This window comes from Acanthaster planci, linkage group LG01, assembly GCF_054643075.1.
Source record: "Acanthaster planci isolate LZ-2023a linkage group LG01, COTS_SCS, whole genome shotgun sequence".
NCBI classification, from domain to species: domain Eukaryota; kingdom Metazoa; phylum Echinodermata; class Asteroidea; order Valvatida; family Acanthasteridae; genus Acanthaster; species Acanthaster planci.
Genome location: NC_141777.1, coordinates 32,439,072 through 32,467,062, shown reverse-complemented (window position 1 = coordinate 32,467,062; position 27,991 = coordinate 32,439,072). Strand labels below are relative to the sequence as shown.

At 41.1% G+C, this 27,991-nt stretch overlaps 1 protein-coding gene across 4 annotated transcripts in view; it reads left to right on the top strand.

Annotated features, from left to right (window-relative positions):
- The window catches only part of LOC110979333 (dynein axonemal heavy chain 6-like), an 86,454-nt gene that overhangs the window by 6,132 nt on the left and 52,331 nt on the right, over positions 1 to 27,991 (top strand). For 3 of the 4 annotated variants that reach the window (XM_087135992.1, XM_022235036.2, XM_087135988.1), the window contains 30 exons: positions 1,243 to 1,410; positions 2,236 to 2,351; positions 2,605 to 2,667; positions 3,539 to 3,806; positions 4,209 to 4,335; positions 4,855 to 5,097; positions 6,330 to 6,463; positions 6,851 to 6,963; positions 7,523 to 7,662; positions 8,289 to 8,394; positions 9,119 to 9,237; positions 11,295 to 11,518; positions 11,994 to 12,116; positions 12,509 to 12,682; positions 13,192 to 13,410; positions 14,865 to 14,951; positions 15,251 to 15,453; positions 16,302 to 16,534; positions 17,099 to 17,289; positions 18,179 to 18,259; positions 18,890 to 19,048; positions 19,809 to 19,930; positions 20,177 to 20,348; positions 20,797 to 20,901; positions 21,564 to 21,682; positions 22,129 to 22,203; positions 22,676 to 22,747; positions 25,940 to 26,024; positions 26,337 to 26,587; positions 27,643 to 27,928. In XM_087135992.1, the coding sequence (XP_086992118.1) occupies positions 1,243 to 1,410; positions 2,236 to 2,351; positions 2,605 to 2,667; positions 3,539 to 3,806; positions 4,209 to 4,335; positions 4,855 to 5,097; positions 6,330 to 6,463; positions 6,851 to 6,963; positions 7,523 to 7,662; positions 8,289 to 8,394; positions 9,119 to 9,237; positions 11,295 to 11,518; positions 11,994 to 12,116; positions 12,509 to 12,682; positions 13,192 to 13,410; positions 14,865 to 14,951; positions 15,251 to 15,453; positions 16,302 to 16,534; positions 17,099 to 17,289; positions 18,179 to 18,259; positions 18,890 to 19,048; positions 19,809 to 19,930; positions 20,177 to 20,348; positions 20,797 to 20,901; positions 21,564 to 21,682; positions 22,129 to 22,203; positions 22,676 to 22,747; positions 25,940 to 26,024; positions 26,337 to 26,587; positions 27,643 to 27,928 (4,578 nt within the window). The remainder of the gene's footprint in view (positions 1 to 1,242; positions 1,411 to 2,235; positions 2,352 to 2,604; positions 2,668 to 3,538; positions 3,807 to 4,208; positions 4,336 to 4,854; positions 5,098 to 6,329; positions 6,464 to 6,850; positions 6,964 to 7,522; positions 7,663 to 8,288; positions 8,395 to 9,118; positions 9,238 to 11,294; positions 11,519 to 11,993; positions 12,117 to 12,508; positions 12,683 to 13,191; positions 13,411 to 14,864; positions 14,952 to 15,250; positions 15,454 to 16,301; positions 16,535 to 17,098; positions 17,290 to 18,178; positions 18,260 to 18,889; positions 19,049 to 19,808; positions 19,931 to 20,176; positions 20,349 to 20,796; positions 20,902 to 21,563; positions 21,683 to 22,128; positions 22,204 to 22,675; positions 22,748 to 25,939; positions 26,025 to 26,336; positions 26,588 to 27,642; positions 27,929 to 27,991) is intronic. The other variant, XM_022235037.2, reaches the window with a different exon arrangement.

Genomic DNA, 27,991 nt, shown 5'->3' with positions numbered 1-27,991 from the left:
AGCCCTGCTTTCTGGACATTTGTAGTGGGTACAGACTGTTCCCTGTCTATTCAGGACAAAAGGCTGTGACCCCCCGGTAGTTTAGCCTTTAGCCGACACCTTTTTTGTGCCATTACTGCATATCGTGTGAGTACACAGTCGTCCTATACTTGGAGCAGTCTTTGGACTTGTGTACGTCACTCCCTGTGTCATCTGTCAGAGGTTTAAAGGATTAAAAGAAAATCCAGTGAAGTGTTGTGATTTGGAGTTGGCTTGTAAAGGCAGGTTTATAATTGGCAGAAAAGTAAATATGAAGGCAAAATTGTGGCGTCAGATCAAATTTCTTTGCGAGTGTTTGTAATGTTGAATTTGCTGCACTTTTGCATTTGCTTGAAGTATGCACTGGCCTTAAAGCCTGGTTTTTCAGTTCAAACAGGACGGGTCTCAGAGGATGAATGAACCCCAAATTTTGGGATGTACCAATGAGAAAATTCCCAAGTTATGTGGTCTTTTCTCTTGAATTTCTGGGTTCGATATTTAGCTTCCCAGCCCTTCTTTAATCTCTTGTTTTGCCTCATCTCTCTCCTTTCCCTGACATTTCTGCCTTTGTTTTTGTCCTTAAACTGTCAAGATTTTGCCATTTGTGTATTTTAGGTTAGATTTTTCTGGTATTACTGTAGTTATCATTGCATAATCTTGTTCATTAGTTTGTAGAAATGGAGTGTCTTTTTCACAAGTGTTTAGTTAGTCATCACTGTGTGTTTCATACCATCCTCGGCCAGTATTTTCCAGTTCAATTGTCACTGATCGATTCCTTGGTTGCATTGAGTTTAAATTCTGTCTTAATTTTGAATAACACTATCACTACATATATTTTAGAAAGCTCTGATTAAACTTTACATGTCGGAGTTTTACCAGTATAAATTTCTGATAATTATTTTCATGCAAATTTGGATAACCTTGCCAGGAATAGGATAGGTGTTTAATTTGCTGGTCTGATTGGAAATGAGAGATATACATGTAGTTGAATAAAAACTTGTTTAATATTCACTAATGTTGTGGTGCTTGCAGTGAGCCTCAGTAGAAAAGGATGACATCAAATAGCTAAAAAAAATAATAATAAACCTAAACCTCTGTGGGATACACAAACAAAGTCAGAATATAAGTTTCGCCATTATTTGACCTAGTGGTTGGATTTTGTTTGATTTTCAAAAAGTCTTCAATGTGTCTTAGACTACTTTTTCATGACATTTCCAAATGCAGCATTTATTTGGGAGGCCTGAGGATCCTGGTGAGTTCGTTTACGCTCTCCCCCGTGATCGTCATAACCCTAGGGGGCGCTATAACCCTTACAGCCTTCAGGTAGTATCACCCCAGGAAGCCAGGACTTCAAGGATGTATTTCACGGCCAGTGCGACGGCTGTCACCCTGGTAGGTGTGGAGTAATTGTAGCTTGACTTCTTGTGGTTCCTGCTGAAGTGGTTCATACTTTTACCTACTGATTATTGGTGCAGAACTTTAAACCTTTCTTACAGTGTGGTGACAGCCTTAGCCTCTTCCTTTTTCCATCAGAAAAGGTTTTAGAGGCATGCCATTTGGCATACAGCCTAATCCAGTTAGATGCCATAACAGCAGTGGCACTGCACACATGTACAATCTTCAGCTTGATGCGCGCATGCATTGGGCAAAATTGGTCAAAGAGGCATGTAATACGCGAGTTCCACCCGTCCATGAGCAATGCGCCACTGCAGTAATGGCTTCTAATCTGGTTGTTGAATTGCACTGTATTGGTTGTATTTCATAATTTGAGCCTTGAATGGCACCCTTCCCTATTTCAGTTTGGCCCTCGCTGCAGGCTCATCAGTACATGTAGCTGTGCTGGCTTTAAAGATCACATTGTAGGTCTCACATTAAGCCTAACCCTTTTACTCCTGTTATAAGAGATAATTCATTTTGTTGATTTATGGCTTTAATTTAGTGAATTTTCACCAGAATATCCAGTGATATCTCCTCGGCTGATAAAAACTATTCTGGTCTCTTTCAGAAAAATACCATACCAATTGAGCCATTATGCACAATGTTTATCATTAATACTTTCTTGAAATTAAGGAAGCGGGTAGGAAGTAATTTGATACATCTGTGTATCTGTTGACTGTCTGAAGGACTTACATGTATTTATGCAACTGCCTGGTAATAAAAGGATTTTATCAGAGAAGTGTTTAGACATTAATTCTATTTATTTATTTCTGTTAACAGTGCATTCAAGAGAGTGAGGACGAAGAATATGAAGAGTTAACACCTACTATGCAGTGGTTGTATGAAAGGCGACTTTTCCATGCTATCTTTGATCTACCCGTCTTTGTCAAGTTCAGGTAAGGTGTTGGGATGGGGTGTTTTGGCCTCCCATTGGCAGAAAATCTGGCAGTGATGAAACTGTCAATTTTAATTGGAGTGCTGACTTCTTGAATTTTCCCAACCTTGGAGTGATTCTTTGTTTGTCCAAACTGGAGCTTTTGGACAGATTGCATATTTTTCCCCATAGCGCATCTTTGCTGGTAGCCCTGACTTGAACCATCAGCTGAGATCTTGTGATGGTAAACTCTGACTCTTCTCCTCTCTTTCTAGGATTTGGAAGGCCTTTAAAATGTGGAAGAGCAATGTCAGAGCTCTCAAGAAATCCAGTAGCAAGTGAGTTGAAGCAAACTATTCTAAGTTACGTAGGGAATATTCAGCCAAAGAGTATAAAAATGAATGCTTCCTTGGAAAAGTACTGATACTTTCATTTATTTACTTGGTTGGCTTTGCATTGAGCCCAGAAGTGCGTAGTTGGCAGGTGCAACATTTTGGATAGGTTTTATACCTGTTGGCTTGTAGCATAGTAGGCGTACAAACTCCTCTTTACTGCTATCTCTTTGTGAAATTGAGGTGTTTTATTCTTTCATTATTTACACTTTGAGCTGTTTATTTATTGCAAACGTCATGGCCTAGAGGCCTGAATTACATTCAAATTTACAAAATAAAAATTAAAGACATACATCAATATAATTATATTATTACAACATTTCTATAAAGTACATCAAATATTTTATTACAATTACATTATTTTTCATTTAATTGTACAATTACAGAGAGATTTTAGAAACTGTTTTTGATTTTTTCTGTCTCTATGTCAGTTTAATTTGAATCGATGCCACTGTTATTAACTGCATTATTCATGGTTTGGCCCTCAATTCTACTAAAGTATGATTTGTTCCATGTAGGTGGTCACATTAGCAAAGAAATTATTCTTTTCTTTTCAAGTTACAAACTCTGCCAAAAAAGTTTTTTAAAATGTTGTAATGCACAATTTTCAAATCAGTGGAATTAAGGAAGTCTTCTGTAGCTGTTATTTATGAAATTAAAGAACTCCAGAAAAGAGTGATTGTCCCTAACCACCTATGAATCAGCTTGAAGCACCAACACAGAGCTTGCTAGCATTTCAGAAATGACAATACTGCAAACCCTTTATCAGGTTCAAGTGTATCGGACAGTGGGTCACCATGTTTTCTGACCTCTCTAGGACCGTGATGCACCAGCAGCTCTTCACAGCCAACGAGATCCTGCAGCGTTGCCTGCTGCACATCCGCAGCCAGTGTGAAGCAGCCTGCAGCAGTCTTAGCGGCGAGGGGGACGAAGACAAGGCCGTCACCTTGCTCCAGCTGGATTCCCGCTGCACGCTGACGCTGGAGGAGTTCTGTGTGGCCCAGGCCCAACAGTGTGACGTGGCCTTGCTCAAACTTATGCACATGAGAGATAAGATTGTGCGGCTCGCATTTGAGTGCTGTGCGGTAAGTGGCTTTATGGAAGGAATGGAATAATCTTAAATTCTCGACAGGAATGACCCAAAAAACATGAATGCAAACATGGTCTGATATTACAATCCCGGCAGTTCTTCTCAAGGAAGAATCCGGTTGGAGTAAAACCTCAAACTATCTTAGGCATCAACTTGAACAGTTTTTGTACTCTTTACAAACCCAAAGTCAATGACTGAGTTAATATTTTATTTCAGTATTCACCTGGCAGTAAGAAAATCAGAGATCGCTTTTTCAGCATGAGATCATTTATAAAGAGTTGCAGATCCTATCAAAGGATGAAAGCAGTTTGTAGAAATTTTTGCTTTGTTTTGTCATGAGTTTTTTCAGTAATCAATAATTTATACACAGTTTAAAATGTTTTCGATTGCCTTGCAGAAAGTAGCTGAAATGGAAGGTGTCACTCAGACACTGCTTCCAAACTCAGGCCCACTGACCAAGAAGGTTGACCCATCTAAAAACAAGAGCAATGCAGCTGCCAAGAAAACAGGAGATAAACAAAAAAGTAAGTGGGATTTGTCAACACTTAATTGTTTGGCTGTGCTGTATTACAGAGTGATTCGGCAAAGTCAGTGAAGAAGTTGTAACTTTTCCTGGCAAACAGGGACACTTTCCTGTACCATTTCATTTTGTGGGTTTTCTGAGGAAATCCAAAATGTCTTCATTGAAAATATCTGTGAGAGAGCTTTATTCTCGGGTCTGCTGGACTGAATCATCAAGTGATCACCAAATAAAAGCAAAGTTAAGGCATTAAAATATACAAAATTCTGGCAAGTTGTAGTACTGAATAGAACATTGAGATTCCTTCCTGATATGGCATCAAACTTTTCCTCATTGTGAACATTCACTTTGTATTATGAAAATAGAAAGAAGCACCACGATGTCTCAATATGAAAATTTTAAAATATGAAAAGGAAAACGAAGGAGACATTTTAAAGGCCCTTTGATCATTTGTTTACATTATTGACATAGCAATCTTCACAGTTGACAACTATGTCCCTTCTCCTCCAACCTCTTATTCCAGAAACTGGCCCATCGTACACTGACATGGCTGAATGGCGTAGCATCCTGGCTCGCCTGTCCTGTTTTCTGCGGGCGGCAGATTACCTCATCCTAGAGATGCTCCACCGGCTGGTCAAGACGGCTGTGCGAGCCCTGAAAGGTTTTCTGAGCACCTCGGTCAGCACTGGCCAAGACCTGGCCAAGAAAGACGAGGACAGTGACGAGGAGGATGGAGAAGGCTTTGTGCTGAGAAAGAGAACTACTGGTAGGCCTGTTTACATTCTGGTTTAGCGCTAAGCAGAAATTGGTGCTCAAGAAAGTTTAAATGCTAAGCTGTGGCCGGGGTCAAAGAGCTGCCCAAGCACAGAGGTTAGCTCAGCTGAAACACATTCTGGGATGCTAAATGCTTGTGACTAGCTATTGGCAGGTTTTATTCCAATAGCTACATAATTTTTCTGTGGTAAGGATTCTGTAGGGACTGTAAATTGTGTTGTGTTATCATGCGGATTGTCGGAATGAAGAACACAGCATTTGTGTGCACTGGTGCCCAGGTGTGGTCCGATATTTGCACATCTAATTTTCACCTGAATGGGAACGAATCTATGGATTTTTTTTTATAAATTGGCATGCTAAATATCTTTAAGAAATCTGCACAGAAAATCTTGGCTGAATTTTGCATAAAACTTGTGCTAAATGGGTATGCACTTCATAGCCTAACTTTAAAGGTTAACAGAAATTGAAAACATTTAGTTCACGTGAAGTATTTAAAAATAACAATAAATACGTAACCATTTCAAAAGCATCGTAAATTTAATGTTTGCCCCATTAATTGTGACCCCAGAATGAATAGAAAGATCCTTTGTTTCCCAGCCCACAAAAAATTCCCTTTTGGCCATTCGCGCTGACAGGCTGATTGGATGATGTCATCGCCAGAATGACAGTGTATATGTACATAGCACACAGTACATGCACTATCGCAGGCTCGTAATAGACTTTGTTGTGTTTGAAGTAGCTTGGCCCACAGGCAAACAATGCCTCAGTTCAAGGTAGAAATTGAAAGACACACAGTCCTACCGTGTTTTGAATTTCTTTTAACCTTTAAGAATGAGTGCATGGAGATCTCATATTTAGTTGTCATTTTTAAGCAGATATTGCTGAAAAGTAGGCATTCCCACTGAAACAGGCAATTCCACAAGTGTGCTTCCAGCTTAACATTTTCCAATAAGTAATGTGATTACACATGGGCAAACATTGCGTGCTGCCTGGCAGAAGGTTGGTATTAAGGCACCTGATGCAATTAGAGTTGTATGAGAAAGTAGCTTAAATGTACCTCTACCATGCACAAGGTGATGCATTACTCCTTAGCCCTTTCTTCGTGGTAACATTACATTCCTAGTAGCAATTGGTTTGCACTCTTCAACGTTCAGATATGCTGTACATTTCTCATTTTCTTTTCAAGCTTCTATAACACTGCTTACTGATTCTGACTTCAACCAGGTTTCTCAAGGAGACTAGGCATGCTAACAGACAGCGAGGATGAATCCAGGCCTGCCTCTGCTGCTGAGGACAAGACTGTTCATTATGACTTTGATAAGCAAGAGGAGGAAGTGGCACCCATTGATATAGACCAGGTAGAGACCAGGCTTAACATGACAACTTCCTGGTCTGGAGAAGTTCATTAAAGAGGATTACAAGACTTAGACAGGAGAAGGAGACACTGAAAAATGATGGACAATGAATAATACATTGATAGACTTTGATACTACATTTCCAAATATTAAGAAAAGGAAGAAGACAATTAATCTTTCTTAGTTTGTCAGTAAAGATCAGCTTTGGAAAAAAAGAGAAAAGCACAATGACTCTAAAGGATTAATTGATTCCAATAACTACAGGAAGGATTTTCCACATTTTGTAATAAAATGATTGCTATATTAATCTTGAATGTAACATTTCTTTGAAACTTAAAAAAGTCAGTGGTTTGACGTGACAAGCCTGTTATTATTTTAAAATTGGTGTAGGTTCTGGAAGACATCAAGCAGCAGGAGTTTGTTGAGATGCCCCCGGAGCCAGTCTTTGAGGTCCAGCTGGTGCTGAATGTACCAGAGCTGAAGAGGGCTAGTTCAAGGACAACGTAAGACACGAAGCATCCTTCCATTCTGCTGGTCTAAGTCCTTTGTAGTTGTTACTATCATTAGAATGTATGACTTGGAAATTAGTTGGTAGAAAATGCCTCATTTAGACGATGCTCAGCTTCACTGGGTAGATGTGATGTTTCAAAAGTAGGCAGGCTGAGGCCCGCTGTAACTTTCCTCCAGTCACCTTGGGGAAGAAGTTCTTATACTTCTAGGGTTGATTTAGTGACAGAACCCATGTTGTAGTTTAAACAAGTTTTAGGGAATGAAAACATAAAGTTTTTAAAAAGACTCTTGGTATGAATTGAGATTTATCTGCCTGATAGACCCGTAATTTTGTTTGTTTGTAGAATTGTTTATAAGTGTTATTTTTTGTAAAGTGTGTTTCAAGCGTAACAGATGCTTCTTTTTGCATAGTGGAATTTCAACTTCTATCACCACCTCTTCTGAACGATTTCCTGGATTTTGAGAGGGGCTTAGATTATTATTTTACAATGCTGCCTTTGGTCCAGCCAGATTCTCAACTGGTGGTTCATTATTTTGCCCGATGTTTTCCAGGTCCAATTCCAGGAAGTCGTCTCATTCTAGAGCCAGTCGTAGCATCAGTAAGTCCATGTCTTCTCTCAAGAAGAAGATGGTGACATTCCCTGATCAAGAGCCACTCACCAGTAGCAGCGAGAGCGAGACTGACAGCTCAGGTAATGAACCAGTCTGTACCGGGAGGGGGGGTGTCAACCGGCAAGGATTCTCTGTGACAGTTTCATGGAGAGTGTGTGAACATGTTCTGAGGTGATGGGTGATGGGCTTTGCCATCAAATTTTGTGTTTTGTGCGCACACGTTGTTGGAGGTGACAGTGTGTTGGACTTGAACTTGGCTTCTGTGCATGGCTTTTGCCTGTTGCAAATACTGCTCCTTGGAGTGTTGCAAAAGGACAAAGTTACGATAATAAATGTTACTGAGGTGTCCCACTTTGTTTTTGAAAAGTGGGCATGGGATGTTGTCATTTAGTAAAGTCATGACTTTCAGCCAAAAGTTATACCGTGCATGTAGACAGTCTGTTGTGAATTATACCATTCGCATGGAGTCAAAACAGAGAATAACTACGTAACATCCTTTCGTCTCTGTCTGCCATCCCAAACCATCTCCAAATTTTGTTGACAGTGAAGCAAAGTGTTACTGATGAGATACCCTGACTAGTCGGAACATTTCAACAAAATCTTCTGAAACATAAAAGGGCTTCAACTCATTGGTAAAAGTTTGGTAAAGCTCATTCTGTGTCTGCCTTTGGAGGGTTCTTTGAGGATTTTTTTTGTTATGAAACAGATGAGAGTGATGCTGATGAATTCGGCGCTGGCAATACAGACAACGAAGATGTTGAAGTCAAAACGGAGAGATTTGATGAAGAAAGCATGTATGCTTACCCAGAAAGGTAAGCATCTCCTCCTATCTGTTCTCAGTGCTTAGGATGGTTAGCAATTCTAGACACACTCTCTGAACCCAGAAATTATTTTGTAATTTTTTTAGTTAAACGTTATGCTTTGATGATGCCAATATTTATTTTTCTGCTCTGGTGTCATATCCTTGGCACTGTCAGCACTGATTAAGGCTGTGAGTCTTACTGTCTTGCTTAAAATTAACTGAAAATGAAGATTGTGCTTCCCCCCCCCAGAGTATTTGCAAGATTTGATCCCCACTTGCCACAATAAATATCTAAATTTGAAGTCATTTCATTTATTCACTGCAGGCATTGATTATGTTAAAACGGAGGTGATGCAGAGACAGAAACATAACACAAATATGGGTAATAGGGATAGGAAACGTTGGGGCTGAGAAAGTAGGGCATAAGAATAAGAAACATGTTTGGTTTAGAGAAAAGGTGGTGATACTCATGTCATTTACGTTCTAACATTATTTTTACTTCTTTTTGAAGAACCAGAGAAACTAGTTACAGAAAAGAGACCCTTTCTGAGCTATCATTTCAAACGTTTTTCTTGATCATGTTTGGTGTTTCTGTACTTGCAGTTTTGATTTGAAATAATTTTTGGCATGGTCAATACATCCTCGCATTTGTTGAAATTTCTGGTGTGTATGTGTCTTTGTTGTTTAAAGAGAATTGCTTAATCAGAATTCACTGCCTCTCTTACTCTATATAGAACGCCTCGGACAGAGAAGAAAGACGACACTTGTAAGGTGTTTGTCAGCTTGGCACCAAATGAGACACAGTTCATGTCCAAGATCAGAGGAATCATTGCTGGCTTAGAGCACACAGTTGGTAAAGAACAATTTTCATGACATAAATTCATTCATTTCCGCCATTTTGACATTGTTTTTGTTCATTGTAGTGTGACCTCATTTACTTTTTCCAAAGCAATATGGAAAAGTTCTATTTGGAAAGATATGTGAAAAGCTAGATTGTACTTTTCATCTGCTGCTCCAAACCATTGTTGTATTCCAGTCCAGTCACAAGTCCAGTCACAAGTCCCTTCACAAGGCCAGTCACAAGTCCCTTCACAAGGCCAGTCACAAGGCCAGTCACAAGTTCCTTCACAAGGCCAGTCACAAGTCCCTTCACAAGGCCAGTCACAAGTCCCTTCACAAGGCCAGTCACAAGTCCCTTCATAAGGCCAGTCACAAGTCCCTTCACAAGGCCAGTCACAAGTTCCTTCACAAGGCCAGTCACAAGTCCCTTCATAAGGCCAGTCACAAGTCCCTTCACAAGGCCAGTCACAAGTTCCTTCACAAGGCCAGTCACAAGTCCCCTCATAAGGCCAGTCACAAGTCCTTTCACAAGGCCAGTCACAAGTCCCTTCACAAGGCCAGTCACAAGTCCCATCACAAGTCCCTTCACAAGACCAGTCACAAGTCCCTTCACAAGGCCAGTCATGAACAACAGGGTGAACAATGACAAAAGGATGTTTTTTGTCACAGCTCATTTGAATAGCTTGTGAATTGGCCAAAAACTGAATGACTTGTGATGGACTTGTGATGGACTTACAGGGAGTTGTGTCGGACTCGAATACAACACTGCTCTCAACCCTTCTTTCTTGTGGATTTATACTCAGATTAGCTAGACTGAATCTCACACAGAACACAGACATTAAAACTTGCAGGATACTCAAAGCTCCCGAAATTGTATTTCCTGAAATCATTCTTTTCGTGGTGTTATGTAATGCTTCATTTCCTGAATTCTAATTGTGACCCAATCCAACAGAGTTTAGTCATAAGTTTCCAGAGACTGTTTTGCGTTAAAAGTCTTTAACCCCTTCATACCGGGTGGAGTTGGCGGCATGCATACCTGCTGCTGGCCACTTTTCAGTTTCTTCCCTTTCAAAATTCTTCAAAAATTCATATTTTCATTTACTGGACGTGTACACCCAAACAAATGACTGTCTTGTGGCAACTCTAATCTGACAGGCAACCTCCATTAAGGGGTGAGTATTGCAGCCACACCTGCCATCCAGTAAAGAGCCCCCATTGTGCGGTGTCACGTAATTTTCTTTTTGCTATGCTGGACGGCGGTGTTACTATGCACAGCGATTGACGGTCAAGCAGCGCTTGGGCCATGAGGGTGAACCAGGCCATTCATTTGGCACACAGGCATAATGAATGCTGCACAGCGGTATTGTTTGTACTAATCCGGCCAGATTCCACGAGCGTGCAGCTGTATTGTGTAGCTCATTGCTGGAGTGCTGGAGCATTTTTGTCCGTGCTGATAATCTGCTTGGCACTGGCAGCGGCAAACAATGGTACTGTTTCAAAACAATGACGGATTTCCTCCGCTAATGCCAGCACTCTGCGCTGACAGGGTGTGAGCCTTGATTGGCAAGTCCCAGCAGCTCAGTCTTTTCTTAAATGAAACTTCCGATTTCAGGCACCCCAGCAATGAAGGGCCGCATCGTGTCTCCGGTGCCGGACACCCCGGCAGCAAGTGGTTGAAAGAATCCTGCACAATCCCTGAGCATTCGTCAATGTCACAGTGTGCATTTTTATTAGGAGGCCAAACTGAATGATTCATCAAAACGAAAGTTTCAGCCAACTGAAAACCAAATCTTAAGTCTTAAGACCCGTTTTGTTGGATCTGGTCACAGTTTTAGCACTCATGTTTGTGTACATACAGAACAAAGGTTGATATTCAAATGAGAATCCCCTGTTCTAGAGGTGATTATTAGGACTACTTTCTGGCCACGCATAAGCTTTGGCTTTTTGCCAGGCTCTCCTGGTCATATAGTTTGTATTTTCACATAAAGCCATCTTCAGTTTGTAAGTAGAACTGTATTTAGACCTGGATTGCTGAGACCTTGTTACAGTCTGTCACCTTCCACTTCACAGGCCAATTTGGTGCCCTACAACGCGACCCCTATCTCTCCGTCTTCTGGTGCCCACCTCGCTACGACCTCAAGCTGTCCATGCCCGTCCAGGAGGAGGACGATACCAAGAGGCCGTGGCCAGACTTGGAATTGCTCTTTGGGGAAGATCCAGAGTACAGGACAATGGTGCAGGATGTGCTTAGACTGGTGGGCGAGAATGTGGGCAACGTAATGGAGTACAGCAAGGTATGAGTCATTCTGTTGAGCTAGTTTGAGCTTTTGTGTGGAACACACTCAGCACTGGAGGGTTTATTTATTCTCCGTCGTTTGTGGCTGCGTTAGGACATCTACCACAGGAGGGACATGTCCAGCAGCGTAGTATTATGTATACATATGCGTACCATTAATGCCAGCATATGTATGGCACTATTGAACCAACCTCTGGACATTAACGTATGGACTTTGGTCAGAGTCGCCAAGGCACTGCCATTTGAACTGTCAAGCTGAATCTGGAACAGTCAGAATAGCCTAGTGTGCCCTGTTAATTCAATAATTGCATTGTTTTGGGGTTGCTGTGAGAGAGCCTCGCGTCATCCCAAAGTCACCTGTTAAAGTGGATCTGTAGGTGTTTGATTTTTCACCTTTCTGATGTATATAGCTGGTTTTCCTTGCAGATGATGATGTAGTTTTCTTTTGTTGGTTATTGATTTCTCTCCTGTAGAATTTTGAGCAGTACTGTGAGATGGTCCATGCTGCTCGTCAAGTAGATGTAGAACACTCTATGAGCAAACATGTCTGGACTCCAGAGGAATTCCACCATGTTCTCTCTACCCACACTGAAATGGTATGCACTATCATCCCTGCCTAATTCTTTACTATCACTTTCTCTCTGGGATGAATATTGGAACTGTTTCCTAGTAAACCTAGACGAAATTAATCAAAGATTAAAGGTCATGTCAGTGCTGTGCCTTTCCAAAGCTGAACAACTATGCTTTTTCAGAAACAGAAAGCAGAAAAACACTTCCTGGTCTGAAATTTCAATTGTTTTGAGCGCAATCCACTTTCATTAAATGAGCTTTGGCTGGTATAAGAATCAGTTGCCAGCTCAAACTTTGAGCGGCAATGCCGAGCAGAGGAAACACATAAGCCAATCTCAATTTAGTCAATTTCAGCTCTAAAGAGATGTCTTTTCTTGAGAAACTACAAAAAAAATTTTTTTTTATTCCTGTGTACCAGATCCGTTCCATGACAGGGATGGAGGTTCAGCGACGGCGCGGCATGGTCACGGTGCTTGGAGAGAACTTCAAGCAGGCCTGCTTTCCATACCCCAATGAGGTGCTGGAAGCCATCCGAGCCAGGCTACCAGTCATTGCCAATGAGAGAAACGAGAATCTGATCAAGGTTATCAAGGTACAAACTGCGAGTGATTTGAGACTTTGATTGTTTAGAGCAAAAATTGGCTCAATTTGACATAGCAATGCTTTGGCAGTGTGGAGCTTTCACTTTATCTGTGAGATTGGAACAATTCAGGTTGCTCTTTGGAAAGGGTCATTGTTCACTGTACAGTTTGGTTAAAGTCAACATCCACGCGCAACTCATTATACCTATTGTGGTAGTGCTAGGCAGTTTGTACATTTTTTGGACCCACCTGATTTGTGCTAGAACCTCCGAATGCAAAAATGCTGACAAGTGCTGGTGTGATACTGCACGTAAATAGTGAGAAATATCTCATCAGCTGTAGGATAATATAATCAAGATACTGACTAGGAGTCTGTAAAGCTGTACTCTTATTGTTGCTCAGTAGAGAAATGCCCATGACTTACAAAACCTTGTGCTCACCTTAATAATACTGGCCCAAAATCTGTCTTTTCAGTCTGTTTATCATTCACAGCTCTTTTTGTGTTTGTCCCCTTGATCAGGGTGCATCTAAGAAGCTGGACCACCCTCCCCAATCTGTGGAGGAGTTCGTAGAACACCTGGCCTTCCTCTCTCACACTGCCTCTGAGCTGTCAAAGCTCGACGAGGAGTACAACGTCGTCACCAGGCTCTTCACCATCGCCAGGAATTTCAACATGCCCATCCAGCCAGAGGAGCTGGCCCTCTACCAGACTCTCATGCCCAGTTTCACACATCTGAAGGTGAGTGGCCATTAGGAACTAGACCTGCATCTGTGCGGAACCGGACTCAATGTTTTAAGCCTTCCAAGAGCAACCCACAAATGCAAATTTGTGAGAGCTTTAAAATGGCCTGCAGTGTATCTTCTTTTGAGTTGCATGGCGTTAAGCCTACAACTGTGCTATCACTTTTCCTCTGTGATAGCACATGTTTTTTGTACCTAATTTGTTTTTAAATGTTGTTCATAGATCACTTTTTAGTAATTCATGCCAGCACCACCATCGTACCAGTGTTTTCTGTATGACATTGATTGTGATCCTTGGCCACCCTGGGTGTATTGGACTTCAGCTGAAGCACCTCCTCATCGGTTGAAAAGAGCCATGTTGGTTAGGAAGCTGCGCTTCCCTTTCACAGTCGTTCGCGAACCAGCGATGTGCAGTTGTGACCAAAGGAGCCTTCGTTACTAGGAAAATTGCGCCCTCTGTCAGTCCAGCTCGGGAACCATAGAGTCCGAAGTGAATATGTCACATGCACAGTTACGTGTTTAAATGGAATTAGCGCGAGAACCAGTGTGTGAACCTATGGGCGTGCGTGTTCCATTCTTGTTCAGTATGCTTCCTGGTTCAAAATGCTGTCATATTTCGGTACTGTATATGAGTAATGGTTCCTGGACTGATACTCTGACAAATGACATTATCTTAAGGCAAACTTGAATTCTCCATTCTGATTGGTTGATCCATGCCAGCAAACAGTGTAACGCATAGCTGTGTTGCGCGGTCCACATCAAACCCCACGTAATGTGCTGTTTTATCTCAACGCACTGTGCTATTTTTACACTAAAAGTAAAACCCACAACTGCAAAATTTACCCTAAATTTAAAGGTGGCGCGTTTGCTTGCATAGGCCCCTTTAACATCTTTACTGCGCCTCAAGTTTGCTTACCGATAATTCGTTATCACACTCACGCTCATGGAACACAGAATATTGTAGTGCGTCTGTGTCCCGCATACCATGAGACCAAATTTCACATGGTATACGGGACACAGACGCACCACTTTATTCTGTGTTCCACGAGTGCTCGTGTGATAACAAATAATGTAGGCTTAGATACGTCATTCATCTTATTGCATATTCAACCCGAGCACGACCAAGAGAGGGCACAGTGTACCTTAGCAACGTAGGTGCCATGGTGAAAACGGCCGTGCTGGTTCATAAACAGTAACTTAATGCACGCATTACAGTCGAGCGTCTACCAACAAAATGAACACTCCCCACCAACAGGGCTCTTTTCAATCCTTGAGGGGATGCTTCTGCCCAAGGTGGATAGTATCTGAAATAGGATCTGAAAGACGCCACCGTGAATTACTAGGAAAATCACAAGACAAAAGCTAGTCGGTTGTTCCAAATTTGTCTCCACTTTCTTTGTCGCCAATCGAAATGCTTATTGTGCATTTTTTTTCATTGACATTTTTCCGCAGACTGTTATCATCTACTGTGAAGCCAAGAAAGATGAAAACATAAGTAAATTCAGTGATGACCTAAATACCCACATACAGGCTCTGCAGGTTAGTCGAAAACCTTGTGAAATGCGGTTGGTTAAAATTGGATGGAAAATTACTATTACACTAACTTTGCAGTTTTTTTTCTGCCTAATACCTTAAACCAAAGGTGTTTAGAAATGGTCAACAATATGAAAACAAGGAGTAATTACACACTTTTTGGGAGACAGAAATTACCCAACATTATAAAGCTCTTTAGTATGGTAGATGACTTCACGGGCTTTACCAGCTTTTGCAATGGGAAACATTCTGAAAGTATTCGCTATGCAGAAGCAGTTCATTTTGTGGTGTTTTTTTTCCCACAGGCTGAGACTTACGACATCCGTAACCTTGTCCAAGAACCCACTCTCCTGAGCTCAGACACTCTGCCTGTGGTAGCCCTGGAGAACCTGAAGCTTCTTCAAGACAGTCTCAGCACCCTGACCATCAAGGCTCGAAGCTACGCTAGCTACCAAGACCGCTTCGGCAGCTCCATATCCCGCCAGTCTAAACTCAAAGGAATCGCTGAGTAAGTCAGGGTTTCAGACCTGTGCCTTCAGAGTCAGAGTAATTACCCGTGCAATGAGCCAGTGTGGTATTCCAAAACAGAAAGGTCATTCGCAAACAAAGGACGCGTACGAGTCCTCGTAGGGCTGTGCTTATTGGACAAATCTCACAGGTGACCTTTAACGCGCTTTATTTTGAGCATGTGCTGTTGGAATACTGAACTGGCTCATTCCTGCAATATGGGAACATGTCACACTTGGGTGAGGGTCAATTAAAGACTTCTTTAGTTCAAATCAGAATATCAATATCCCTTTTAAATTTCAGCTTTGAATTGCAATGCTTTTTAGACATTGGACAATTTACCTCATCCCTTTATCTGATTCATTTTCTTATCTTTTCTGCATTTGAGAAATACATCAGATTGTCATATTGAGGGACTCAAGAACTATGAATTTCATAGGTTTCCAATAGTTCAATCCCATATGTAGAAGAACTGTTTTACTCAACCATTATTGGGAGCATTTGAACTTTGTTGACCTGTACGTCAACACTCACCATACACTCATCCTACTCTCATTGCACACTCATTCAGCACTCACTGTTGAACACTCAATTTGCACCTGTGAAGTACCCGCAGTATACCAGACCAACACTCTGTACCTTTGTCCTTCGTTCAGTATATCCCAGAACCAAAGTATATCATCTCATAAGGGAATAAATATGTGCTTGGCTGGTCTTAAACATTCATCTAAGACAGTGCCTGAGCTGGAGGGCAGGGACATCATCAGCTTTTCTTAATTTGGGCCAGCTGATCTCTGAGTGTCATTCCTTTTTGTTGTCTGACTTGGCAAATTCTGTTCTTGATTGCAGTGAGGCCCTCATATCCGATTACTCGGATAGTGGCGTCAGCGCTCAGCAGGTCTTGAATGACCTCTCGGAGGTGGAGCGTGACCTTCAGCTGCGTCGCTTGCTGTGGGAGAGCACGGAGGAGTGGAGCAGACTCGTGGATGAGTGGACCGCCAGCCAGTTTGACAAGCTGAACGTGGATGTGGTGCAGAAGAACGTCAACAGGTTCACCCAGACGGTCTACATGCTTGAGAAGGGTACTTCCTTGGAATCGTCTTTACATTTGAGATCCAAAACGTTGTTTCTTTTTGTGTACTTAAAGAGATTGAATCATTATCAACTCACTGGAGGAACACATACAGTGTTGTTGGAACAACATGTGTGCTAAAACAGCTGCTGTGGGGACCAAAAACGTTATAGGGGACAAATTTTGAAAGCCACAACTCTGGCTGTTGCTGACTGCAGTAACAGCCCAGGCAGTAGATCAAGCTGTATCAATGTTGTATTCGAGTCCACCACAACATCCCTGTAAGTCCATCACAAGTCATTCTGTCTTTATGCCAATTCACAAGCTATTCAAATGGGCTATGACAAAAGCATTCTTTTGTCATTGTTTACCCTGTTACTTATGACTGGCATTCTTAAAGGGTGTGTGACTGGACTTTTGAAGGGACTTGTGACGAACTCAACTCCAACACTGAACATTATAAATACAGTGATGTTTGAAATCAGTTGATCGACAGATGTAATCTATTTTCATTCCTCTCAGGTATTTCAAGTGTTGATATTATTTTTTACAAACTGTGTGTCATAACGATCAGGTCTACCTCCCAATGAGGTCTTGCCTCGGCTCAAGGAGCGAGTGATTGATTTCAAGCAGGGCATGCCTATCATGACAGCGCTGCGCAACCCGGCCCTGAGACCACGCCACTGGCAGGAGATACAGGACCTGATTGGCAGACACATTGTGCGCGATAAGAACTTCACACTGGGCAAGTTCATGGATCTTCAGGTAAAATAAAGGAAAGAACCTCTGATGGTTTTGCTTTCATAGTTTAATTTATTTAATTTAATTTAATTAATTTGAATATCAGCACTGGCATTGAAGTGTGTGGGCTAGTTGACATGACAGCTATTTGATGACCACTAGTCACTTTTCCCTGGTAACCTGTGCACAGAATGTATCCTGAGTACCAGGCAAAAATCAACCAGTGTTTGATGAATGATTGTCTTAGTTTGCCCCAGGCACCCTACCGGAATGTAAATTACATGTTTTTCCCCAAAAAATTATGAGCTACACAGAAATCAGCATTTTGGGCACTGATCAATCATACATCAATACTTTTTACCAGAGACAAATGTTGCTTTACCATGTGTTTGGGACAAGCACTATGAACATCTAACAAAAGAAGCCTAGTGCAATAACAGTGGATGCCAATCGTTCGTGCACCATGTTTCTTTGTTAGATGTTTATAGTGAAGGTTTATGCCGGCACTTTTAGCTCTGCAATTATGCATTTTGTTTTGTATCATTCTCATTAATTGTGAAAAATATATTCTTGACTGACATCTCTTGTGCCATTGTGATATACTGTGTGATTTTAGTAGCTTCAGTATCTTTAGTTCAGTGAATTCAGATATACGCCAAACAAATGAGGAAGTCATCATGCCATGGGGTATTTCAGTTAGACTTAGAGGGAGCATTTCCACTCTCAAATGACTCTTAAAGATGACGGTCCCTGATGAAGAGCCTCGCCTCGCCCTAGAGGGAAAGTACTGTGTCCTGTGATGATATTTATGCATGCTGTCTTCAAGCCCTGTCCTCCATTATCCCACATTCCTTGACAGTTATCCACAGTTAGTGTAAAGGATATTATTTAAGTGCTGTATTTTTAATTTCAGTTGTTTCAATACAAGGACAAAATCAATGACATCTCCACACAGGCCAGCAATGAAGCCACACTGGAAATTATGCTCAACAAGGTAGACACAGAAGAATCCGTACTAAATGAATGCAAAATAACATTATCATTGTACTGTGTGGCACTCTGTGTGTCTGGAAAATACTTTGATTGAGATCTTGGCTCCTCTGAGCAGAATGTTCCCAAACGAAGCCTTCATCTGTTTTACTAAGAGCACATGAACTTCGGATGCAGGCTTCGCTTCAAATTGTGGCAGAACAGTTTTTTAAGCTCATGTACATCTTCAAAAATTGGGCATGTTTAATACGTTGTAACCATTGGGCCACTGGGACATAAGGATACGGTAAGGAAAAATTTTTTTTAATGAATTTTGTTTAAAGTGATAATGTGATTTGTAGTTCAAGTTGGAAGAGCGCTCAATCACATCAAATTCTTAAAGCAAAGTTTTTGTCTCGTTTCGCTGTGGGCCATGGCATCACATCTTATAGGGATTCAAATATAATACTACAGTACTGCCTTTATAATTACTGATTTAATAAAATATGTACTGCATCTCACTATTCCAAGGTTTAGAAACTGACATGTATTGTGTTTGAAAATTTATAGCAATCTTTGTGTGCACATTTTAAAGACTGCTGCAAATTTAGTTAAACTCAATTGATATGTCATGATACTTCCCTTTTATTTCCAGGTGATTGACCTTTGGCAGAGTACCGATTTCCGCCTGATCCCTCACAGCAACAGAGACTTCATGATAATTGCTGGTGCCGACGACATCACCCAGCAGCTGGAGGAGAGCCAGGTCACCATAGCAACCATCCGAGGCTCCCGATTTGTCTCTCCAATCAAAGTATGTTACAGACTTGACGCGCCCTTTGTAGGAAATTGGAAATTTCCTACTTCATGGGGATCACTCTTTAATGCAGCATCTCGATACTCTAACCCAGTAATAGGGCCTGTTTGTTTCACAGGGATCTGGATCTCGATCAGTGATCCCAACACTGGTTCACTCCATCCATGAGGAGGGTTTTGATGTCAGTGAACCAATGACAGATTGTTGATCACAATTCAGACCTGTTTGAAACAAACAGGCCAATAGTGTCCCATCACCTTTACTGCATTCAGTTCTGGGGTTGGTTAGAGAGAGTTGAAAGATGGTTGGGTACATCATTTTGTTTGTTTTGCTCCACTGATTGAGTTGAGACTACATGCTTAGATTTGGGGGATTTTTCCAAGATTCCTGTTTAAAGAAGCCCACTCTTGCTTTGTTTAGAAGCCGAGAATCCATGATGTTCTTAAAAAACTGTATACTTCATCCATCATGATTGTACTGAACAATTATAAACTCCCATTCCCGTCCCATTCGGATTTTCATGAACATTTTCATTTTAGGCACACATGATGTTCCATAAGAGTCATGTCCTTTGAGAAATACTCATGTGTCAGAGTTCATATTCTGCCTTCAGGCTTTGAAACAGTTATGTACAAAACTTCAAGGAAGCTTTGTGTTCAGTACCAACGATATGCAGATAAAATAGACTCGTCAAAAGAGCAACATTTTTGAGCATTGATATTTCAATCATGAATGATGCAACTGTGATTTGAACCAGGCTTTAGTTGAAGAGTGGGATCGTAAGCTGAACGTCTTCTCGCGGACCTTGGACGAGTGGATGAATTGCCAGCGTAACTGGCTCTATCTGGAGCAGATCTTTCTGGCCCCAGATATACAGAGGTAGGCCTCAGTGTCATGCAGTGTGTCCTTCACTGTGTCCGTCACAGTGTTTGGTTCATTATATAATGTCCCAAAGCTAATGTCTCACTTCATGAGTTCTCAAAGCTTTAGGATGTGCTTCCAGTGAACTGACATGATTCTTAGTGATTGATGTCCAGACTGTTCACTGCTAGGCAGTGCTGTAGGTGACCCAAAGAGGAATTCTTTAAAGTTTTGCACTGATGGTTACCCTATATGGTCTTTCAGGCAGTTACCCAGTGAGGCCAAGCTGTTCGCGGCAGTGGATAAATCCTGGAAGGACATCATGCGACGCACGGAGGACAGACCCAATGCCCTGAGGGCTGCCGTAGCACCTGGGGTACTTGAGATACTGCAGACAAACAACTCCAACTTGGAGAAGATTCACAAGTGTCTTGAGGTAAGATCTTAGAGGCTTCGTTGGTGTGGAATAAATGGAAAGTGAGAAAGATAAATTAAACCAACAGCAGAAGTGGGGTTATCCCAACTGTATGTACCGTTGGAGAGTGTGCATCGCCACTTGTAATTATTTTCAATGGTCTTAATCCAAGATCCTTTCAACTAAGCTGATGTTTTGGTATTTTTGAAGCTTAAGAATGAGAACCTTCAGGTTCTTGCCGTGAGGTGTTCAAAACCGATTTCATTTCTCAACTTAAGGCTGGTTCATAGTTTGCTCAAAAAAGGCCTGAACTCAAATTTGATATAATAAAGGCCTTTTCCCAAATGTTTTCTAATTCTGTGAATTTAGTTTTTCCTTTTACCCCAAGTGCGGGCTGACCTTAGAATAAATTTTACTCTTGTTTACCCGTATAATGGAAAGCTATGATATTTATAATTTTTTCCTTCAGGATTATCTGGAGACTAAGCGCCTGGTCTTCCCTCGTTTCTACTTCCTAAGTAACGATGAGTTGCTGGACATTCTAGCTCAGAGCAAGAACCCTGATGCCGTTCAGGTCAGTTTGGATCGGCAAACAACCTTAGAGAATATGTTCCTGTGATAATGAGTACTTTACTTAGAAAGTGGTGTTGGGTTGTCCTCACATTAAAGCAGTTGAAATATTTTCAGCATGCTAGAATCAGACGCTGCACTGTGGGTAGTCAAGGGTCCACGAAAAATATACCCTTGTTACTGACATTTTGCCCTTCATCCTAAAACCAGAGCCAGGCTTGGTGGACCTTCTCCAAGGGGAGTGGGTGAGATAGAACATGACGACATCCCTCTGAACAGTCTCTCTGAAAACACATCTGTTAAGTTTCAATTTGGTCAGAGAGGGTGTTCTATTTTATGAATATGTGTTGCTATTGTATCACATGCATTGGCCTCTGTGCATTGTGCACATACCAACGAGAAAAGTTTAGCTGCCTTGGAAAAAGTAGGTATTCATAAGAACGGTTTGTCTTTCATAAAACTGCTGTTGAAATTGACTTCAAGACATCGGTAGAAAAATTCTTGAAGGCACGGCACAGTAAATTGCAACAATATTTGAGAAAATGTAGGAGGCCACTGCCCATGGCATTTCTAGAATTGTTTCTCATAAGGCAGTGGGAAAGCAACACTTACCCAAATGTTGAGGAGAGAAAACTTAAATGTTGCTTGTTTATCATCCCATTGCAGCCGCATCTAGTGAAATGCTTTGGTAACATCAAGAGCCTGGAGATAGTGAGAGAACCCAAGCTACCGCCCACGGTCAGGACTATGATCTCCGCAGAGGGTGAGATCATACTCATGCCAAAGTAAGTAAAAACAAAATAACGCCCCAACTCAAAGCCTGTATGAATAAGAATGCTATTTTGGCTTATGTACAAGTAATATTTACTGGGTAAAAGAAAGACCTTACACAGTTTGTGTGCTGTTGTATCCCATGCTAATGAATGAAAACCACACCTTGTTGCTCAAACGAGACATATGACTTTTCCATAGGTAAGGTCTATTCAAGCTATCAATTCAAATGCCGCAAGTACGACAAATGGTTTCAAAATTTTCTTAAAAAGTTACTGACAAATAACGCTTTTCCTGATGAGTTTTATTCAGTGAGTGTTACTGGTATTTGACTGATATTTTGTGTACTTGTAGAAAATTTAGATGCTACTGCACAACGATCATGTGAACCAAGTTGAACCTGTCCTCTGCGTACCGCAGTCACTTACCTTTGTAGTATTCATTTTGTTTTCCTCACCAGGAATGTCCGTGCCCGTGGTCCAGTAGAACAATGGCTAGGTAGCGTGGAGTCAGCCATGTTTGACACAGTCAAAAGGTGAGTGTCGATGAAAATATGTGAAGAGAATAATTTTGCCAGACAGAATGACCCAAAATGATCATGAATGATTCTTCATGTTTATGACTTCCAAATAAGTCAACCATTAGAGTTTGCAACATGAACAAATATTTATCATATTTGGAAGTGTACATCAGTCAAAATCTGTGATCTTTTTAAATATATTTAAATTGTCACTCAATTTTTGAAAGTAACTATCAGACTTTATGCAAACCGTTAATGTATTGCAGCTCACCTGTTAGGAAGAGGTAATATTGTTTGCACATTCTTCCAAACATGTCAGTCCGACTCTTACAGGAAAAGAAAGCACGATAATGTTTGTTCTTCGTACATATGAAAGTATTTTCCCCGAGGCAGACTCTGGATAGTGGAGGAGTGCATAAAGACGTGAACTGTTATAGACACTCTAGAATAAGTTAACGGCTTGTCTGTTCTGTCGTGTGTATAACAGATGTATGAAATTTGCAATGATGGATCGACGACTGCAGAGTGCATGGCCAGACCGGGGCGCCTACTCTCTCGAGTCTGTGGTTCACCTTTCTTTGTCAAAATGCATTTTTATTCGCAACTTTTTACTCGTACTGTCTTTTGGTGTTTGTATTGTTTGCATGTGAAAGGTTTCGTTTAACCTTATGCTTGAGTTTGACCCACCTCTGAGAAATGAGTTGTAAATTGTGCAGAAGTCATGAGCGTTAAGGGTGAGTGTGACGTTAGTCCTGGTTTCAAACTGATTTTGGTTGTACTCATATTGCAGTTTACATAAATCACCAATAGTGGTTATCAAAACAGTTAAGGAGGCTTAGGAATGAAAGGTTTTAAGTATCATGGTGTTTTTATCAATTGTGAACAATTACCATAAGAAAATTCTCATTTTTGGCCCATGTTTTGGTTCTCATTTTGTGGTCCTGTTCACATAAAATACCCTGTCAGGCTGCACTGTCACTGTGAAAAGTAACACACAGCTCGTTTTGTACGTGGCCTCCGACACAAGGCAGACAGATTTGCATTTCCTACGGAATTATCTGGAAGTGAAAAATTAAAACAAACTCCTTTCTCTGCGATGGGTTACACTCTCGGGAAATCTATGTCTAAATGTCTAAATTGATTTATGCAACCTGTTACTTTCTGCTTCGATGGCATGGTCAGCAGCATGCGGACATACGTGTACATAGCATTTGAATTCAGGCCTCTACAATAGATGCTGTTGCTTTCTGAATCCTTCTTTAAGCTCAATCTGTGGCTATTTGCAAATGCTAACAATAAACAGGTCTGCTTATTTTCTAATTATTGTGCTTAAAATTTTTCCCCACTAACCAGTTATTTATGCGGAATTAAAAAAAAAATTAACTTGCCTGTTCACCAAATAGTTTTCAGTTGAGAGAGGAAGTATAATAATTTCTAATTTTATTAATTCCAAGGACTTTTCTTTGATTGGTTGTCTGTATAAGAGGATTTATTCCTTACAACTATCAGTTTTTCCTAATCTACCCATTGACAAGCTTAATGAACAAAAACTCTGTTTCTGTCCTTTTTCAGTGGCCACTGTTTAAAGTTCTGTCCCCTTACCTGGCTAAACATTAATGCTGCTTCTTTCAATTTCGTGGCTTTTCATAATCCTCACCAATCTCATTCTACAGAATCAAGACCAGAGAAAAAAAAATCACCCAGTGTTCAAGCTAACAAAATGGGCATAGAAATTGTTGATACTGACCTACGTTCCACTTTTTATTTTTACCCGTTTTGGAATATTGCAAGCACTGATAACGATGCTGTTTTTGTTATGTCCTGTGTTTGTTTCTATTAGTACAAAGCTATTTTGCACACAGCCATACTAATTCATTTGTCTTCTCTAGCAAAGAAGACTCAGCAGGTGTCATTACATACTCATAAGCAGAACATTTATAAGAAAAATCATTCCATTTCTATTGGAATTCACACATACCAGCAAACAAGATTCGCACACTGAAGTTTTTCAAGTGACCTGTGATGAACTGATTATTTTGCTTTTTTTTTCTTCCAAAATTGTGTGACCTGCCCCAGTAAGACAAGAGCAAAGAGGAAAATATTCCTGATCAACGTTTTGATCTGTCGTAATTCTGTTGGAATTTGTGAAAGAGTCAGGGTTTGAGTTTGTGTAATTTTAAAGGTCAAGAAATAGATTGATATCCCAGATGGAAAAATGGGGATTTCGAAAGCAAAAGGATTTGAAAAGAAGGGGTAATGTGTTGGACCATGTTCATGAAATCTGCTAGACCTCCTGCCACCCATTGGTTCTGATTTGTCGTCAGCAAAATACAAACATGCTGTCTTTTTGACCTCAGTTCATTTGAGCAGATCACATATGTGAAAATATTTTATACATTCCTGCATCTCCTCAAAACAACTGGAAAATTCCCAAGACTGGTATAAGCTTAAACCCTGATCTGCAAACTTCTTCACTGTGAAAATGTCAGACGATTGTATGATAATATTCACTTTTAGAAGGACTTATACAGATAACAAATTGACGGTAATTAATTATGCTAACATTGCAATCTAGCTATGTCAGTTTTTACTTTATATATTGTTTTGTTATTTACAATTGCATGAGTTGCATGTACACTGCTTCAACTTTACATAAAATATTTCGGTCTTGTCATTACAGTCAGAACCAGATGTATTCATTGGGTTTGGTTCTGATCAAAACATTTGGGCAAAGTAGTTTCCAAACCGATTGCCAATTAGTTTGTACTTCCAGAATTCAATGTTGAATTTAAAATGAATGTAACGAAGGGGTGACCCTATGGAGACAAATTTTATCAGATGATGAGAGGTTATCTTGAATGTTTGAGCAGCAAACTTTGAAAGCACTCCTTGATACAGCATGTCAACCTCTACCGCCATTTCATATTAACTGTAGTCTTTCAATGTTTCATACCAATATTCCAGTTCCGATGCATAAAAACATTTCCATACCCAAACTTACATCTCGGGATCATTTTGCATTGCATTGTCAAATTAGATTTATAAGTTAAGAAAACTCCTGCTCTGGCTTATACCATGTTGAAGCATTGCAAACTGTCATGATAAACAAATTGCCTTAAAAATTGGTGTTTTTTTCCTACTTGCATGTGCTTGCTTACCAATACCAGTTACTAATGGTGAATTTTTCAGGGATGGTATTGGTTTCATATACTTTGGGATTGAAAAAAAAAAAAGCTTGCAAAGTTTCAAAAAAATAGATGCTCAGTTCTCAACATCTGAATGATTAATTCTGGAAAGTGGGAAAAATGTCGCTGGGAGCACCATTACTCCGTTACTTTAACAGAAATATGGAATTTTGAACTTGGCAAGGCTGTTAGTGACCTGAATCAAACTCAAAGAATGTTCCTACAGCTGTTTCCATGGTGTAACTTTTAAGGGAAGAGACAGTTTGAATGCATGGTGATAGACGATAGCAGGTTTATCCTGGGGACCAAGCATGTATGAGATTACACACCATCATCTCACTTGGACATGGCATGTAAAGGACAAACATTTGTCACCAAACAAAAGGACTGGAGTATCACCACGTGCAGTCTCCCAAGATGTACAAGTCATTCTGTTCAAAACTTGAGGTTTACCCAGTTCTTTTTAGAACCAGACTTCTTAAAGGAGATTGTACATGGTGCACCTACAAAGATTCTGTTGATCTGTGACCTTTGACAACCTTCACATGGTTTTTAAACTTCTTTAGAAACTTCAAAGAGTGTGTTCACCGATGGGGCCGTAACCTCCAGGATTGGGTCTTGAGTCACCCGGGTCAAGTGGTTCTGACTGTGGTAAGTAGATGGATGATTGAGTTGAGATGTTAGCTTGGTACAAGAATAGCAGATGAAGCTTAGAGACTGCTCATGAGACCTCCAATGCGGGGGACATACAGCATGCGTGCACTGATGTAAGCTCATTTGCCACATAGTACACCCTGTTTTCGTCAGAATCTGCACAAACCACACAAGGCACAGGTCTCAATCATGTGTGCCATCATCTTCTGTGTCACTCTAGATGGGCATTTAGCTCAAGTAAAATACTTGTAAACCTGTAATACATTTCTGGCAATATCTTCACATCCCGTTTTTTACTGCACCCAAAAGGTGCAAATCATGTTCAACCGTGACGTAGTCGCAAGCCTGGAGTCCACCAATTCCGGCTCCTCCCTGATTGAGACCAGAGACAAGCTGGTATTCCGTCTGAACACCCTGGCTGGTATGGTCACCAAGCCCCTAAGCTCCTACCAGCGACACAGCGTAGAGGCACTTATCACCATTGTGGTGCATGCCAGAGACATCCTGAACCGCCTGATTGAGGAGAAGGTGCGTCGCAGCGACGACTTTGATTGGACGAGGTATAAATTCTTGATCAAATCCCAGATTTCCCTGTGTGAGCCACCGTCTGCTTTTACAAGCTGATGTGTCTGTCTGGGATTTTTTTGTCTATGTTTTCCATTCTTTCAACCTTTTTCTTGTACTGTTTGCCTTTCTCCATTCCAGTTTTTGTTGAATTGTTTTAAGATGTCCTCCATCAGGCTCTACTAATACCCTTTTTTTCACAGTTTTCTCGGAAATACATTTTGATGTGGTAGTGCTTTCCTTGTTTTGATTTGATGGTTTTCAGCACTTGTAATAACAATGATATCCCATGGGGCTAGCAAACCACATGTGTGCATCGGTTGCTGTGCACCGTGCCACGCACTGCTCAGGACCAGTTATAAGTTGAAGGTTCGTGAGGCTTTCATGTGAGTGCCAGACACACACACAACAATGGACAAGTCCAAGCTGCAACCATTGTCCATGGTAACCTGTGCACAGACATGATCTATCGCCGTTTGGGAGTTAGCAACGCCGCCCCCTCTCGACAACTTGGAGCACAAGCCTCTGAAGCAGTACTTGTGTTTGCGATGCGTGATACGTGCCATCACCTATCAGTACAATAAACATATGTGTTCTTGTAGTGCTTGCTGCATCTTCGTACGCTTCCAGAGTAGCTCGCATTTCTGAGCAACAGCATTCAGTTTGTATTCAGTTAAAGAGATATGCAGTGGTAGATTTCATATCAGTGAACAGGCCAAACAAATGCACAGATCATTTGTGTCTGGATGCTTCTATTTGTCCAAGGTTTGGAATATCACATGATGTACAACGGACACTGTGATTGGATAATGCTCGTGGATGGTGATAGGTCAATACATCCTGGGTACCTGGCACCTGGCAAAATCAACCGATGCTTGACGGATGGTTATCACTTGAATTTGCTTAGTATTGATGGTTTCGTTTTTTTGTCCCCAAAGACAAGAAGATTTACTTGATACTCAGACTCCTCATACAACACTTTTCCTTAACACTCTGCCTAGAATTGCTGTCCACGTCCATTTTAACGCATCTACCCTGCCGTATTCCCCAGGCAACTGCGCTATGAATGGGACGAACAGCATAATACGTGCATGGTGCAGCAGGCCAACGCTTCCTTCCAGTACGGCTACGAATACCTCGGCTGCTCCAGCCGTCTGGTCATTACTCCCCTGACTGACCGCTGCTATCTGACCCTGACCGGTGCCCTGTACCTGCATCTGGGTGGTTCCCCGGCTGGGCCGGCTGGCACAGGCAAGACTGAGACAGTGAAGGATCTGGCCAAGGCTGTAGGCAAACAGTGTCTGGTGTTCAACTGCTCAGAGGGCTTAGACTACAAGGTAAATTCTTCAAGATTTAAAAGAAAATGTCTATGGTTAGTAAGAGCTAAATTGCAGTTTTCC